General features: G+C 38.6%; 1 protein-coding gene across 4 annotated transcripts in view; it reads left to right on the top strand.

The window, feature by feature from the left end:
• CDK8 (cyclin dependent kinase 8) overlaps window positions 1–18,451 on the top strand; it is a 69,927-nt gene that overhangs the window by 25,819 nt on the left and 25,657 nt on the right. For 3 of the 4 annotated variants that reach the window (XM_064717020.1, XM_064717010.1, XM_064717001.1), the window contains exons 3-4: window positions 5,467–5,577; window positions 8,688–8,828. In XM_064717020.1, the coding sequence (XP_064573090.1) occupies window positions 5,467–5,577; window positions 8,688–8,828 (252 nt within the window). Of the gene's footprint in view, window positions 1–5,466; window positions 5,578–8,687; window positions 8,829–18,451 lie in introns of those variants that run through there. The other variant, XM_064717031.1, reaches the window with a different exon arrangement.

Below are 18,451 nucleotides of genomic sequence, written 5' to 3'. Positions count from 1 at the left end.
TACAAGTGTTTGTGGCTTAGAATTGGGTGACATCTCTCAAGTCATATTCTACTCCTGCGCTTGCAGAAAAGCAAAGGGTACTTAAAAAATTTAGCAAGCTACAAGTTAAACTTGTAAGGAAAAGAGATCTCTGAAGGCAGTTTCTGAGTCTCATTCTAGTAATGAGTCTATGAACATTATTCAGCCTTTAAGCCAAAATTAATCATGACTAATTTGTACCCATTTGTACTTATCATAATATTGTTAGTTAAAATAGCTCTTCTCTTCTGTTCTCATTTTAAAGAGAGAGATAGAGGCTGTTTCTTCTGTGCTTTGTTTTGGCAGGCTATTAGCATTTTGTCTTGGCTTGCTGCTTTTCTTTGAGCAGTAGGCTCTCCCTTCCTCTGGGTGTAGGCTTAGGCTTTCTTTGCCCTGTTGCAGTTGGATTTAATCTTCCCTGAATGGGTCAGAATTACACATAATGTTTCAGGTAATGGCTTATTGCCGCCTATACTCATCTGTTGTAGCAGTAATTCCACTGGCACCTTACTTGTTACAGGATGAGTAAAATTTGTCATTTCTCTTTCCAGTCTGAAAGTTGCCTTTCTGCATCAACTGCAGTCTGCTTTGTGTTCCAAGGCCCTGCTTGCCCATTTTTGCATTTCAAGGCCATGGCATGGCTTAATGTATGATGTTTGTTTTTGGATCCCTTGGTGAAACTGATGAGAACCTTTTTGAAGCATGAGATGACAATTAGAGTTGGAATTTATGCTATCAAACTAGCCACATAATGCAACAGTGACTTTTGTTTAAATGAGTATTTGGTTGATACTGCCAATGGCTTTGTGTGTAGCCAGTTTTCTGACTGTCCTAAGACTTGGGAGAGGTGCTGCATGGCACTCAAAGGAAGGCGGTCAGAGCAAGAAGCTGCTTTTTCTAAGATAGCTGATGTCCTGACATAGGGGAGACTCCTGGGCTGGGTTACCTGGCAATCTGCTCTAGCAACTGTGCTCTCTTTCTGGATTTTGGAATCATTTAGGTTTGGAAAGACCTGTATCAAGTCCAGCCATTAACCCAGTGCTGCCAAGTCCAGCACTAAACCATGTCCCTCAGCACAACACATCTGCATGTCTTTCACATACCTCCAGGGATGGCAGTGCAGCCACTTTCCTGGGCATCCTGTTCCAGTCCTTGACAAGCATTTTGGTGAAGTAATTTTTCCTGGTAACTGATCTTAACCTCCCCAGTGCAGCTTGAATTATAGAAGTAAGCATGGTAGTATTGCAAGGCTGCATTTGCAGGTTGACATTCCCTATGGACCACAAAGGTTAGCAAGTGTTAAGAGCAAGGGTGAAATGCCATTTGCAGCAGAGCTAGAAATCCTCACTTACGTGAAGAGTGCTTTGTCTTAGCTTGTGAGAATTGTTGCAGTCATGGAGAGCTTCACAGGAAATGTAGGAATATCACGAGAGGAAGCAGGTCACGTTCATAAAAATTGTGCTGACTTCAGCTCATATTTTATGTGAAAGATAATTGTTGTTAGTGCAAGAAAAGATTGGTCTTAGTCATGCTGCAGTTTTCCTGGTTTCCTTACTGCTGATGTTGATTATTTAATATCGTCCTGTTTTACTTCACTTTCTCCTTGTTCCTGAAGCAATTTAAGAATTTTATACATCATTGGGACACTAATTTACTGTCCCTCAGCTGACCCATGGCTGTGTGGAATGAGTATTTCTTCATTTCAAGAGGGAGGTGGAGGGACCTTAGTTTGAGCCCACGACCTGCACAAAGGGATGCTGTTTCCCTTGCTGGATCTTGAACAGTATGAAAACTTGGGTAGGACCAGCCAGGGACAAACATGGGCTTCTAAAACAGATGTATTGGCATCTTTGTCATTTGTTGATTTCTAGTTCTTTGAAGGTCTGTTGGATGTCCCTTCTTTATAAGGGGGTACCCAGTCTAACTAATATAAGAGAAACCTTTCTGGCTGAGGAAATAGATTTGAATCATCATATGATATGCAAATAAAAAAGGAAGGCAATTTACTGAGAGCCAAACACATAATTTTTGTCTGCTTTCTTTTTGTGTTCTACAGAACTGAGCTAGGATAGACAGAAGTAGTTAGATAACAAAAGTCATTAGGCCAAAAAATACCCTTTATCATTAGCAGGCATCATAGTGATAGACACAGCATGTTTCTTGCAGTCTGCTTTGTCTGAACTGTCTTTGTTTGAACTCTGTCAGCTGCTGGACACAAGTCAAGTCATCTGGTAGGAAAGGCATGAGGTTTATGGGCTAGAGAGGCCTGGTTCATGGAGACTGAGGTTGCTGCAAATGCTCTTTGCAGCCCATGTGATGTATTATCATCTGCATGAGCTCTTTCAGATACTTCAGAGACGCTGTTTGCATTTGTCACTGTGAACATTGCAACCTTTCCAAGACAGTGATTCAGGAATCATCTGTCCCACTGCAGCAATCATTTCCTTATGCTGATGGATTTGCTGATACATGTTAGCCTTTCTGTTTACTGGGTTGTGGCTGTCTGGCTTTGACTGAACCCATCAGGTTTTTTAAGTAAACTGAAAGAATGTGGATTTAACAGTTATTCAGCACAAAAGGCAAAGGCAGAAACCAGCAAGAATGATAAACTGAGTGCACTCATGCAGGAAGAGGTGCTGCCAGTGACAGTGGCAAAGGCCAGAACTCCTAACACAATGGTGATGGGCTGCAGTAGGAACTTCTCAGGTATGGTCCTGATGAGTGAGTGTCAGCTGGGACTGATGAGAAGGAAAGCAGGTTGATGTGGAATTTTTAGGAGGGTAGTGGGGGTTTTGGGTATTTGAGAGGATTGCTGGGATGTTTAGAGGAAAAATAAAAGGCAGGAAGGGGAATGATCAAGGTGGAGTGGTGAGGAAAAAAGCAAAGAATGCTGTCAATCTCAAAGTCTGCAAAGACTACCTTAGAACAAACAAGGGAGAATTCCATCTGTGTTGCCTCACTACACAGGGAATTCTTCTGCTGCATTACTTAAAAGCTTCTCATATTTGTGTCCAGCTTTGATGATTGATTTTCTGTGTGTTCTCCAAGCTGAATCATATTTCATGTGAAGAGGGTGAAATTTTTTAGGTAGGTGATAGCTGCTACCTCAGGAATAAGGAGTAGGAGAGATTTAAAATGGGATCAAACAAAAGGGAACATTACATTATTTTTAAGAGCTCTGACTAGTATCCGCATCTGTCATCAAAGAATATTTTGTTGTCTCTGGTACAGATGTGTCCATTAGGTCATGGAAAATACAATATTTTTGTATGGACACATAGTTGCTGAACTGTCATGTAATCTTCTGGAATAGTTAATTAAACTTTTTAGCATCAATTTAAAATGTGAATTTATGCTGATTAAAGAAAAATTACTTTGTTTTAAGGACTGGCACAGTGTATTCTTAAACCCTGCAGCATCATTCACCATTGAGAGGCTGGTCTTTGATGCTGTGTTGTGCCTGTCTTGCATGCAGTTAATCTTCTCCACACCAGCTTGTATGGTGGAGTGTGTTGAATTTGTGACTAAAGCAGTGCTGATAAGCCAGCAGTGCTTTGGCTATTGCTTATAGTGTTCAGGCTTTTTCTGTGTCCCATTCCTGCCCCCTCCTCCCTTTGCATGGAGATTGGCTGGGCACCAGTTCTCTTGTGGGAAGTTGTACATGATTACCTTCACATTGCTTCTGTTTTTTGTTGTGGGTGTGGTGTTTAATTCCTCTTCTTTTACTTACTAAACTGTCTTACTCACAAATTTTCTTGAATTTTTGTTCTTCCATTCATGTCTGACTGAGACAGGTGAGCAAGTGGCTCTGTGGGGTTTAGCTTCTGCCTGGGGTTAAATTACTACAGGCGATCCCTACCTGTAATTGATAAAAAAGTGCAAATAAGCATTTCTTGGTTTTTCCCATACTGATATTACTCTTTCTTGCAATTACAGGCATTTAAAAAATTCCATACTTCTTGCAGATCCTGCCTTAAAGTGCCTCGATGTAGTGCTTTACAAATCCTAGAGTTTTACCGTGCTGAAACTCTACAGCCTTCTGCATTGATTTCTATTTCTGCTTTGTCTTCTCTGCACTATCTCCCTGTTTGATCTTGTACTTGAGGTAAAACTTCTGTGGGTTATAGGTCTGTTTTTTCCAAGAAATGGCACACTGAAGACTGGTCAGTGAGTCATAATGCAAGTCTGTCTCCAATGAAATAGGAAAGAAGGAAACAAGCACACGTATATATACTTCCACTTTACTATCTCAGTAGCAGCTAAAATTTTAGCACTTATGACAAAGGTATAAATAGAAAAGAATTATGGTTTTTTTGTTTCCTCTGTTACATAGTGGGAAAATGATATTTTATTGAAAATAGATTGTCTTAGAAGTAAATTCTGTATTCAAAGAGTAGTTTAATTTTCTCTTGGCACTTTTTTAAAAAATAAAAAGCCCTAACAATTCCTTTTAGTGAGAAATGTCCTCATTTTTGGAACACTGAACTGGCAGGAGTTTGGCTAGTCTTGGGTAGTCATACTTAACCACATTTTGTTTAGATAAAGCTTTTTTTCTTTCTTAGCAATTGAATAAGTACAGTATGATTGTAACATGACCATTAGACCTCAAATAGACTGATACTGTCTGCATTCAGTTGTTGTGCTGTATCTCATCTATATTTTCCTTTTGGTGGGGTTCAAACTGTAGTTTCTGAAGCAGCTGAGGTGGTTTAATGGGTCACTGCTGTTGAAAGAAGATCCAGGTGTGTCCCTTTGCTAGGGCTGTCTCTGCTGTTGGTACTCTGATTTGTTTCAGCTCAAGAGCTCTGTACCAGGTTACCTTTCAGCCTTTGTGCATGCAGAGTAGTTTTCTCTTTAACTGGGTGCTGCTTTATGGGTGGCTTCTCTGTGAATATATTCACTGGTGTAATGTTGTGGGTGTACTTACTGGTGTAGTCTGTGCTGTGCTGCAGAAGCTGGACCCTCTTCTGTGGAGAGTGGTGACCTTGTAGATCAGCAGAGTCCAGCTTGCAAACCACATCTTGGTTTAGCTGCCTGCATTAGCAGGCTCTACATCAGCCATCCCATTCAGTCTCAACTGACTGCAGTGAAAATGCAGCTTTTTCAGATAATTGGAAGTGAGGAGAAAATGGGGTACCCCAAATAGGACTGTTGAAGATTACAGCCTATGCAAAAGGGCAGATGCCACAGCTGGCTGTTTGCAGAGTCATCTTGGTCCTGGATAATAATGAGGTTTACATGGAGTTGAGCTTTTAGAAAATGTGTAGGAAATGAATGCCCTGAGGGGGTTATGACCTGCTTTCAGCTCTGGTTTGAAACTAATGACTTGTTCTTTCATTAAAAAAGTGGTTTTCTGTGGCTTGCAGATTTCAGCTTCTCTTGATTGTGTTCTAAGTATACCAGCTCTGGATGTATGTATATAACTGTTGTGAACTTTTTCTTTTGCAGTTGCTGCGGGAGCTCAAGCATCCAAATGTCATTTCTCTGCAAAAGGTGTTCCTTTCTCATGCTGACAGGAAAGTGTGGCTTCTCTTTGACTACGCTGAACATGACCTCTGGGTAAGGTGAACTGTTTGTAGGTACCAGGCTTTGAGTTTTAATTGCAGCAGAGGGACAGTGTCAGTGGAGATGCACAAGTTTTAAGCACAACATAGCTGCTCACTCCATGTTTGTTGGAAGCATTTTCAGTACTAAAGGAAAAGCAATGGAAAATGTTAAGTAAACACACCACGCAGTTAAACCTGTGATCTCTTTAAGAAGATAAAAAACTGCAAAAAATCTGCAGAAATCAGCTCTCAGTAGCTAGAAGTCTACTTAAATAAATGGAGATATAAATCCCTATTACAGCAAAAGTAGGGTGCAGGAAAATGTATTGATTATGCAGGTGAATTCCCTTTTAAAATCTTTTTTTTTCAACAGGACAGTTCAGAGTTTTAGTTGCATTGGTTGTTATCCATGAATAATGTAATGAGAATAGTGCCACTGTATATTTAATTCATACATTTCAGTGGGAAAAATTTTTCTCAACTCGTCTGCAGAAATTCCGTGTATTTGGGAGGAAAGCTATTTATTCCTAATTGCAAGATACAGCTTTGAAATATAAACCTGTTGGAGGCAAAGTGAATTTGTTTTAAGATACAAACTGAATTCCTCTGTAAACTCAATATTTGTAAGCTTAATATCCGTTTGGAATGCTTAAAAAAATAAAGTGCCATGGTAAAATGAAAAATACCATGCAGCCATGACTTCCCTGAAAAAAGGTGGGTGTGCCTCAAATTAATGCTGAAATACATAAGGAGGATTGCTCTCAGTGCTACAAATGCTAACCTCAAAAGATGCTAAGATTCATATCAAAGGGTGCAACAGAAACTATTTGTAACGAGGGAAAATTTTTATGGATGTGTACATGTGAGAATTGCACACTGAATCATGAGTTGTTTTTTTGTCAGCATGTCACTTAGTAAAAATGAAAACAAAACTAATTTCTTTTAAAAATTGTTTTCCTTATAGTTTGGAATTATTTGGTTTCCCTAAGAGCTAGTGTGTCTGTTTTCTTTCTGCTAAGCTAAATGAAACATGTTTTCTTACTGTTAAATATTTTGGAAGTTCTGATACTTGTTATTGAGGTTTTGTTACCAAAATTAAATTAGAGACAAAAAAGGAAGCAAACAGCTGAAATGTTGAGACATTCTTAAGGCTGATAAACAGAAACAACATCATCTTGAGGAAGTGGAGTACAGTTGTTTTGTTTTGTTTTTATTTTAATATGATGGAAAAATAAGAGCACTCTTTTTTCCACTACTCCCCCATATTTATGATATGCTGAGCTACTGAGGTCTAGGAGTGTTTGAGAGTTTTTTTGTTTCAAAATGTGCTACAAGGCTTCATATTTGTTAGGACTATTATTACTATGACCTGTTCTTGTTTGTATTTATATATTTCTGCTTTGCTTCATACTTAACCTAAATCACCACAGAAGTATTTCTGTTAATTAAACACTGGTTTATATGTAACTAACTTAGGAGTGACCCTCGATTTTTAGCTTTATGCTTACATGCATGTACCTGTATGAACCCAGAATTCCCCAGCCGCACCAACTCCTGCTTGCTCACTGTATCTGGATGTGAGAGACTTGGTTGCAATGACTGGGCTGGCTCTGTGCCCCAGAGAGCTGGCCATGGATCAAGTGCTCCAGCACTTGTGTATTTAGGACAGCAGGTTTTAAGGAAGACTGGGAAAGGGCTAGATAATACAGAGTGTATTAGAGAAGGAGCAAAAGAAGTCTGGGACAACCATCCGTTTTCCTGCCTGTCTCTGAAGAGTCACTTCTCTCTGTCCATTGTATGGAAATAACATTTATTTTGGAGTTGGTGGAAGTGAGAGGTGAGAAGAGGTAAAACTCGTGGCTCAGGCTGAGGGATGCTCCTGCATGTGGTGCTTGGCTGAGAATGCAGGGACTGTCCCATTTTCATCAATGTTTTTTTGCTCTGTCTATCTCCATTTTTACCTTTGACAGGGCAGAAGCGTGCCTGTTCCTCACAGAAAAGCCAAGCCTGGCTGCCTGAAGCGGAGGAGGGCAGGCTGTATGGAGCTGGGCTGCAGCAGGAGAGCAAAGGCAGTTTCCCAAAGGATGTTAGATAGCTGGGTTAGCTAATTGGCACCTGGAACATGAGGAGTCACGAACGTAGGAAGAGCGTACGATAGAAGTTTGGTGCCAGGTTTTGGTAGGCAAGAGCTGGGCTGTTTTGATGATCACACAAGTGCGAGCCATTACAGAAAAAAAGTGTGACTATATTAGGAAGTTTGTTCTAGAAATTGCCTCTGTGTTTGAAGGAGAAAAACATGGAAATGGTTACCATGACTATGGCACACCTTGTTGTTGAACTCAGTGATACCTGGGGCCTGGGGCTTAAGTACTAAGACAACACATCCTTTTGGGCTCCACCTCGGTGCCAGACATCAATCCTTGTGTCTAAATTTAGAATTACTAAAGGTTCTTTTTCTGTGTCTGACTTGGTAGCGGTCTTTCAGATGGACAGATTTGTAGACTTGCTCTGTCAACAGCTTCTGTTCTGAGAGTACTGTGCTATAAGGATATAGTAAATAAAGGAGGAATAAGTCTGGGCTTCTGATTTAAATGTATAAACTTTCTAATACAGTTTGCAAAAATTTCTGCTTGGCATTAGGTCTTGAGTGTTACAGTCATTATTAGGAGAGTAGGAGAAAACTCAGAAGTAAAATAATGTAGGAGGTAATACACTTGTAATTCTGTGATGTGATGTACAGGATATCAGCCTATCTTAACAAAGAGACTCCCCAAACAAAAATACCTCTAAAACCTGAAAGATCAGTGATCTAAAAGGAAATGTGCTTTGATGGTCATACTGGTTTTGTGTTCCTCATACTTTGCAGGACTTAGCTGCTTTCTGGGGTTAAACCACAGCAAAAACCAGATCTCTCTTAATTTTTGAGAGATTGCTTTGGGATGGTGATTACTGTACTAAGTACAGTATTAATTTTTTAGTACTTCAGGCCCATGTTTCTAGTTTGGAAAACAAATCATGAAAGGTTGAAAAAACTCTAAGAAGTTTGTGTAAGTAGTTGATGGCAATCTTTTTTGTGTAAACATTGCACTTCTTTTATTTTCATTTCTTTTTTCCCCTTTGCAGCATATAATCAAGTTTCACAGGGCTTCTAAAGCAAACAAGAAACCAGTTCAGTTACCTCGGGGAATGGTGAAGTCGCTGTTATATCAGATCCTAGATGGTATTCACTACCTGCATGCTAACTGGGTGTTACACAGGGATTTGGTAAGTGGATCCTCAATGGGTTTTAGCACTGGGATGATGATTGAGGGCAAGGGTTGTTTTTCTTAAAGAAAAACCACTGGGAAACAAAAGCCTTGGTGCTAAGAGCATGTACTAATAAATATATATTTTTACACTGCAGTCAGACGGCCTTGATTAGTAGAGTGGATTTTAAAAGCTGGCTGTGATCTGATATGCTTATGAGAGCAAGTCTATCAGATGGCTGTTTATGTTTTTTGATTTTCTAAATAAGCTATTTTAAATGGGTTATTTAAATAACAGGCACGTTGAGGTACAGCAAATGCCTGTAGTAGTATCACTGCAGGCAAGAGAAATAACTAAATACAGCTTTGGTGTAGGTGGGGGAGAATGACTGGCTGTAAGAATTGCTGAAAAAAAGATTTTTTTCTGAAATTATCAGTTTAATGTAGGAAAGTGACTTTTCAAAGCCATTATTGTTTCCTAATGTTTAAAATCTACCAGCAATATAGCCACACCAACTTTAGATGATTTCTGCAAATAGACTAATGTTCATTCAAACTACAATATAAGGAAAACATTTTTAACCTGAGTTAGTGTCTCTAACCAGCAAATTCTTTTCAACTGGTGAATCACAGCAATTGTTATATATTTGCCTTCAAAACAGGCCCACAGTAACTGGTCTTTTTTGTCTGTTGTCTTGAAATTGGGTAATTTCTCTGATCCACTTGTCTGTAGCTCTTACTCTTTGATAGCATTCTTTTTTTTCAATTTACTTCTATGTGTGCCAGTTATATATGATACTCTTATGCACGAATGAAATTTCAGTAATTAAAAGTATCGTTAGTTTGACCTTTCATTCCTATGAGTCAGTATTGCCAGTGATATTCTGTGTTTAGTGAAGTAAGTCTGGCTTCCTTACTACTCCTCCAGAGTCCCTTTTTGTCTTTGAAATAGCTTTAATAGTGTTCCTGGAAATGTGGTCAAGGACTAGTTTTTTGACATCTATTTTCATGCCTGATAAATGCTTTTACAGAGTGCCAGTTTCTCCATTTGGATGGAAGGCAAAAGGTATCCCTCTGATAAATAGCATTTTCAGAACTGAAGTACAAGGAAACTTTGCTTTATTGCAGTGATTGTGTGGATGATTTTAATTTGCTCCTGGTTTTAGAAATGGAACAAAAGCCTCAGCACTGAGGGGAAAAAGTCAAAAAGATTCTGGTGGTTTTGTCATGACTCAGGAAGTAGTAGAGCAAAACATAATATAGAAATACATAGTGCATGTTACTACTTAGCCAACTTTATTATATTTTTAAGAGGCATACAGGTAGCAGATGATTTGTCATCAAGAATATAAATTTTTCTAATGTTTTACTTTCTGCAGTTTCGGAAAATTTATGAACGTGAAATAATGCTTAAAAGAAAACCCAGCATGTTGTTAACTGGATGGCTCAGGAGATTGGTAATTTATTACAGAGCCTTTCACATCTAGGGCTGTAGCTCAGATACGGTTTAAGTTGGCAACTGCAAAAAAACTACTGCCATCTTATTTTTTGTGAAATGAGTTGGTGGTCTCAGTCCAGCATGAAATTTCCTTCCTGCAGAAAATCCACCATCACAATTGGCTGTCTTTTGGTAATCTGAGGAAGAGACCAAAAGCTTGAGGCAGAGACTGAGAGGTCTTCCCAGTGGAACCCTGTCAAGCTGTGTTGGTGAGAATCCTGTAAGAGCTGTACAGGGGCTGCCTGTGCTGCCTTGTCCATGGAAACCTTTGGACTTGTTATTTCAAAACTCTCCAGTTTGAGCTGCTTTCAGAAGGCACATTTCTATTTCCTGCAGAACAAAAGATTTGCACCTGCCAATGCTTACTTTCTTTTATCAGGGTCTGGAAATAACCCAAGTAAGAGAAGGGATTCTACTTAGTGTTTTGTCTTGGAAAGACAGGGACCTGGTGGTTAAGACTGAGAATTGGGACTTCTCTAACATTCTGATTCAAAGCAGTATAACTGACATGAATGCTTAGGTGTGATTTTCTATTCCAAGATACCTGTAACGTTTTTCTTCAGGAATATCAGTGTTAGGTCATCAATTTCAACTCCTATTGTGCCTTTAAACAATAGGTATTGCTGTAGTTTCTAGATATTTTATGTTTTCCCGAGTTTAGATACACCTCATAGAGCTGCTGAAGTAACATGCTTGCTTTCATGTCATGTACTCTATTATTAGAGTGATAAGAGTGATGGTGCTTGGGGCTGGTAGGAGTATAGTACTTGGCAAAAAAAATCTATTATTCTCTCATTGAATAAGGAATTTTTTAATAGGTATGGATTATCTATATAATTACCTTCTGTCTAAGTGCAGATTTCCTCGGTTTTCTGTTGGTTTTTTTTTGTTTGTGTTTTTTAAAGACATCTGAGTCGAGTTAGCTTTTAGGTAGCTAATTTTTTGGAGGTTTTTTTTAGATTTTGACTTCTCTAATCAGAAACAAAATATGGCATATACCAACTCCTTTCTTGCTGCAACCTGGGCAGTAAAATGTAGCAGCTGTTGAAATCACACAAACTTAGACTGAAATTTTTCTTCACAATGTGGAAATCAAGAAATCTCAACTCATGTAAGGTTTGTATAAAGTGACTGCATTCTACATGAAACAGTAAAATCTGTTGGAAGACAACAATTGTCTTTTGTGGGGTTTGTGGTCATGGTGTGCCTTTTACAAAGGAAATGTGTACAAATCTTTGCAGTAACTTAAATATTTGACTGTTTTCTTCCACTGGGTACCTGAAAGCCAATTCACAATTTCCATCAGAGCAGGGAGATGTTGATTGTATTTGCCTTTGAATGCTGCCTTGAATACTACTGTGCTTGAGTAGTTAACTTTTCTGTAAGTTTTTGAAATGTACCAGTAAAATTTTTCAACAAATAAATGCCAGCCCTTTTAAAATTTCTTGTTTGACTTGCGTATTCTTCAGCCTCTTTAAATTTCATGGCTGAGAGCAATTGAAAGCAGATTGTTTATTCATGCTCTGACTGTAGCAGGAAGGAAATAAGAACACTTCATATAATTACCACAAAGTGCATCAATTATAGTTTTAATAATATTTTGAATTTAGTTATCAAGCATGCTTGTAACATACTGCATTTTGCTGACTACTTTTTTTGAGTATTTTTTCCACTTTATAATATGCAGCTATCATGCTTCTTCCTTTACTCAAAGTTCTTATTCCACACTAAAAATAAGCATAAGCCAAAGATTTGCCATAGATGTGTTTTCATCAATATGCAACTTCAGCAGCAAGGGAAAAGACAGCATGCACTTCACAGCATGCTTGGAAGGTTTTTTCAAGTAATGGGCTCAAAGTAGAGGTCCTTTTGCATGGTACAATAACTTCTAAGCTATGCCTGTTAGCATTTGAAAGTGCATCTCTAATTTGTTTGGTAGTAGTCCTATCTACACAGTCAGGATCCAGTTTTAGGTAAAGATGAGCACCCCTCCACAGCTTCTGTGTGGTGAGAGTAAGTAAGATTAGTCTGCAATTTACATTAATAATGGAATTGGCACCTAAGCTATTTGAAGTACTTCCATGGTGCAGCAGTGCTTAAAAGCATACCACCACCACCCCCAAAAAACTCCAGCAAAAAAAACCCAGAGGAAATCTCGCATGCCTTGTAGTACTGAACCGGGGACAGTAGTATAAAATTATTTTTGTTCCTAAATCTTCAGACTCCATTCTCTGGCCTATTTCTTTGTGCCTGGTGTGAGTGCGTGTTGAACAGATGAATTACCACTTGGCAAGTGAGGTATGGAAGTGGGGAACAGAGTGCTGGACTTCTGCTTCCCATTCTTCTCCTCCTATCTCTTGCCAAAGGAATTAACAGTCTCTTAGCCTTTGTCAGTAACATCCCTGTCCTAGTTAGCCTGGGGTTGTGTCACTGTGGTTATTTGCAGAGTGGCAGCAGTGCAGTGTGGGGAAGGTGTTCCTATTGAGCAGCTCAGCTCAGCTCGAGGGCTGCTCTGGGACGAGCACTGGCTTTTAAAAAGCTTTGAGGCAGTCAGGCTTTATTACAGTTGGTGCGTCGCTTCCTGAGATCTGGACTCTTCCCAGGGATACCTGCTGCCATGTTTGGGATTAGTGAGAACATTAAAGATGTTCTTTTAACAAGGAATGAGGAAAAGCCTCTGCCAGAGTCTTTGTTTAGACAGGATCTTAGTTACTTTACAGGCTCTGTAAAGTGAATCACTTCAATGTGTCCTTTAGGCAAAGTTAAATATATGGAATTTTTACCTTGGCAATTAACAATTTTCCTCATTAGAACTCTAGAATCCAAGGATGTCTCCCTGTCAATTTTAAGGACTATTTTACAAATAAAGTAATGCTCTTCTGTCTTCCTGTAAAACTTTCAAAGCTGTGGTCATTTGAAAGATTAAACCTAAATCCTTGAAAAGAAGAAAGTAATAATAGTGCACATTACTAGAATAAATTTGCAGCTTTAAAAAGTAGGGTGATTTTCTACTCCAAGTAGATCGACAAGTAATAGTTGTTATTTCCCAAAAGGTGTTATATTGACTTGCTGATGATTTGCTTTCAGAGGAGAAAAAAACTCCCAGCAATCCAAACCCAGTCACTCTTCTGGTTGTCAGCTGTTACATTTCCCAAGATTTTTGTTTTCAAGGTGTTTTTCATTAGGTATATACTTTCATGAGATCTTAAAAGAACAGTGTGTCTGGCAGAACTTTATTTTCTTGCATGTGCTTCTAATCACATGCTTTCCTGTAAGTTGTACTTTACTATAGTTCTAAATATTCCATAGTTGAAATAATATTATCTAGGGTTTCTTAATTGTTCTGTTTAAAGGGAGCATGACTACTCCCTTGCCTGCCTTTCTGAGCACCTTCTTCATGTATTAGATTATACTTTCAAACCAGGAAGTAATGAAAATGTAGACGTTATCAAAAGAGACTGCAAAATTTCAGTATTTGGTGTTCGTGCCAGTGATTAAAAAAAAAGAGAGAAGTAATCCAAAAACTCTGAAAAATAGCTGGTTAGGTGAAACTTTTGACTGAGTAATGTCTGTCAGTTTTGTACAAATGCATGTTTAAACGTAGAAATAGAGAATATTGTTGAAGTGCTACCAGTCTTCTAGTTAGAAAAGTAGTGAGAGATCTTTGAGTTCACTGTAGAGAAGCCCATAGAGATATATCAAATCTTGTGCTTCATATTCATATATGCAAATAATTGTGAGACCACTCTCTTTGAAAGGTCATAGCCATCAGGGGAAGCTCCTGAGGGGAAGAAAGCAAATGTCACTCTAGTCTTCAAGGAGGGTCTGGGAAATTACATTCCCAGTCACTCAGGCCTTGATCCCTGGAAAGGTGATGGATCACATCCTCCTGGAAGCCATTTTCAAACATTTGGAAGATACCAAGGTGATTGACAGTAGTCAGCTTGGATTTTTATGCAGGGGAGATTGTGCCTGGCCTGAAAGCCTTCAATGACGAGCTCAATGGATGGGCTAACAGCAGGGAGTGTTGCTTACTGCAGTAAGGCTTTCAGCCCTGCATCCCCTCCTGTAGACAAGCTAGGGAAGCACACACCAGGAAGAGCACAGTGAAGGGCATGGAAATCGGGAGGAGTTGAAGGGCTCAAAGGATTGTGACCAGTGCTTCCAAGTTAAGCTGGACACCAACGACTGGTGGAGTGTCCCATGGGCTGATTCTGAGTTCAGTGCTGTTATAAATGATCAAATTGGTAACCAAATTTATAAAAATTTAACAACGACTTATTGGGTCAATTACAAAAAAAAATACAATTTCCAATAACCACCACAGTCAGGACAGCGTCAGTGCCAGGAACAGGCGCCAGGTGAAACCAGAGGGTTTGCCCGACAGAGGGACGGCATTCCCCCAAAGGTTCACCCTGAGTGTTTCCAGAGTCCAGTTTATATACAGTTTATTCTGCCTGAGGCACAGATGCCCACATCTTTCTATTCACTTCTTCCAAGGCAAATCCATTTTTATACATATGTTGAAATAGACAAAGACGGGTCCAGTTTTCAGACAAGTGTCTGAGCATCCAGGCAAAGTTTGTTTCCACATGTAATAAGTTGATATCAGTTCTTGAATACCGCAGATGCAATCAGGGTGGGTCTGAGTCTCCTGAGGTTCTTGGGACATTGCAATTAATCATGGGCCAGGAAGGCCCCGATGTTATCTCCCAGGTGTAGGTGCCAAGGAAATCATCGCTGATTGTCCACGATGGTCCCATTCACAGGCCTGATATTATCTCTACCGCTGCCCGGAATTAGTTGCAATTTGAATAGAACTCTGCTTCTGGCTGGAGTGGTTAGAAAGCATAACTTCTACAATATTTTATACCCACACATATCTACTTATACAGCATGAATTAACTCTATTACATATCACAAGTGCTGTTTAACATCATCATTAGTAACCTGAACAGTGAGATGGAGCACACCCTCAACAAGCTGGCAGATGATTTCCAGCGGCAGCTTTCAGCCTCAGCCATTCTGTGGATGAGTTGTATATTCACCATTTGATTTGTCCTGAAAAATTAAATTACTGCTCTTTCAAAGTCTAAAATCCAGCTCATGACAAATCAAGAGAAGAGATGCCAGGTGTGGGAGCAGGTGTAAGATGAGTATGAAAGATCAAATAGCTCCCAAGAAATAAGGAACAGTGTGAAAAAAACCAGTGAAGTAGCCCATTTTTGAAGTGCAGCATGACATTTTTGCAGTGTATCTTGCAAAATGACTGCAGTATGATGAGAGGTATGACATGGTGCCATTTTCTTTTCCTGAGTAATACAATGATGTATTCCCTAAAACCTTTCTGGAAGCAGTATGGTCAAAAAATGAAAGATACACTTCTACTGGATCATCAGTTGTTTGGTATGAAACATTTGTGTAATGGCAATATCTCTAGAAAGCTATACCCAAGCCTTAAGCTATCAGGCCTATATTTTTCATTCTTCAATGAAGGTGCTCAGTACTAAGATCAAATGGAGTATATAAATAAAAAGAAGCTATTCAGTCTATTCTTCCAGTTGTGTTTGGACCATCACTGCAAGACTTCCTGGTGATTTTGTAAATCAATCTTTAAAGGTAGTGAAATGATTTTATTTTGTTTTAATTCACAGGCTGTGTCCCTTTAAGGAATTTTTGAATCTGAACATCGTCTTTCACAGCTTTTTACAGATTGATCATCTGTAGCTTTAGGACTTAAAAGAAAAGGCAAGGCCATTTAACAAGTTTTAAGTAAGGATTGTGAAAGAATAGTAAAGACTCCAAGATGTATGTAATACATGAGATGAACAGATAACACTTGAAAATTTTTATTCAAGCAACTGGTGTTTAGAAAAAATGCTAAATCAGTCCTAAAAGTTATTTGATGATCTTTTATCACACAATGCTGTTGGATTCCAATTTATACAAAGATGAAGATGAAGTGCTGAATGGGGGAACATTTGATGGATATTTTTCTGATTGCATGTAAAAAGCTCATTTATTTTCTTGATTTAAGTGAAAGTAGGAGTGCAAGGAAAGGTCAGAAATATCTCTTCCAGGTACAGGTTTTTCAAATCTACCTTTCTTAGACTGCTGCTTTTATTCAAAGCCCCATTTGCTTGATTGCCAAGTCCAGCCCTGTTTGTAATTTTTTGTAGCCTTTTATTATGTTCTGCAGGTGTTCCCAAAATGCCTGACTACATCATTGTGTCTGGGTTACTGACTTGCATTTTGTCTGGTGGAAGCTAAATTTAGTTTTTCTTCTTGTTAGCTCAGTATTTCTTTACCATCAATAATTCTCAAAATAATTAATCCTATGTGGTAATAAAACACCCAATTCTCACAACCTTCATGTTTAAAACTGGCAGTCATACTGACAATAATTTTTTTCTCTACTGATGAATATATCTTGTTTTGAAACTAAAGTAAATACAAGTTTTGTCCAAAGTTTAAAGGGAAGGTCAAGGTGGAACAGTATATGTATTATAAGAGGGGCTTTGCTAAAGTGCAGGTAAAGTCTCTGACTTTGGCATTCCAAAATCATTGCAGACTTTGACATGAAAGAAGTACAAGGTGCAGAAAATAAATGGAAAAAGTAAGACTACGTATTGAACTGCCACCAGATATGTTAGGGACAGACAAGTACAACACCAATGAGGATTTGTAGTCATGAAATTGCATTACATGATTATTGATGTTTTAGTGAGATATTTTTGCCTTATCTGCTGCAGAACTGTCAGACGCAAGAAACAATGGAAGCAGACAGTTTTTTTCACCTGACATTTGTACATGATTATACATGGAATAATTTTAGCCAGCAGTCTTGGACCAGTTAACAGGCAGTGAAAACTGTTGCAAAAGAGAAATTCCAAATTGAATCTTTTTCCTCTTTCCTCTGGAGCCCTTCAGGACTAAATTGAATGTTTCAGAACTGATCGTTATAACCATTTGCATCTTTGCCTTACAGGATATGCAATCAATACAGGCCTTTTCTGTGTCTTTAGGAAGTTTGTCCTTGTCTGGTAGAATATGCATTTAATTACAGCACCAGAAACATGTGTCTTCATATTGCATATTGATTTCTAAGCTGGAGACAAAGTGGTGCTTTAGAGTTGTAGATGTGCAAAATGATAGCACGGCTTCTACAGTCTCTAGGAAAAAATAGTTTAGAAAATGCAAGTTGTGTTGCATGTTTTATAATAAAAAGAAAATTATGTTGGCCTGTTGATATTGTGTGATTGCTTAAGGAGGCTTACCTGGGCATGCTGGTTCTTAGTTTCCTCAAGTGATCTTTCTATCTGTTAGCAAATTTCAGGTGCCTTTGGTAAAAAGATGCGGTATCAAAACAGACCATTTCTTTCAAATGTCATGAAAAGCAAATGTCATATAGAGGAGGGCACGTGTTCTGGGAGAAGTGTATTGATGGTTGAACCAGGGACAAATGCTGAAATACTCCTTTTGATTTTTTCAAGCTTAGAAATATTTTGACTTTTTAAAATTCCAGGTAATTTAAAGTAAATTGATAACTGAAGTAGAATAGTGTAATATAAGTAATATATTGAGGAATATAATTTGTAGATGATTACATATATCTATCTGCATATATATGACTCATGGAGGGAGGAAAATACATCAGCTACTGGGCAGACTATATTAGATTTCTTTATTTTCTGTAGCATAAATTTGTTCTTTTGTTACTAGCCTGTTTGTTTCATGTGCTGGCTTTCCAAGATGGCCAGATACCTGATTGTGGTGCTGGAAAGAGTAATGTAAGTAATCCTTCCCTGTTTGAAGGCAGACTCAGTCATCTCAGTGGTTACAGTAAACTGGCTGCAGGAGCTCTCATATCTATGTATGTAAATACAAATAGAGGTAAGAGTTCTGCAGAGGAAAGGTGTGCTAGAAACTTCAGATCTAATTCCTGCCATAAAGGGGATGAGCTGCACTAGCTGGAAAAAATACCAGCATAACTTGTGGTTCTGACCTAAGAGAAGTATGGAGCAACCAGGAGCTTTTTGATCATAAATGTGTCTGTAAAGTAAGTTTAGTCGATAAAAACCCTTCAGCAGGATTTAGTAAAAACCCTAGGGTATGATTTTAGAGACACCTGCTAAGTACCTTGT

This window comes from Zonotrichia leucophrys, chromosome 1 (assembly GCF_028769735.1).
Source record: "Zonotrichia leucophrys gambelii isolate GWCS_2022_RI chromosome 1, RI_Zleu_2.0, whole genome shotgun sequence".
NCBI classification, from domain to species: Eukaryota; Metazoa; Chordata; class Aves; order Passeriformes; family Passerellidae; genus Zonotrichia; species Zonotrichia leucophrys.
Note: the sequence above shows the minus strand (reverse complement) of the source record. Positions and strands in the feature narration are given on the sequence as shown.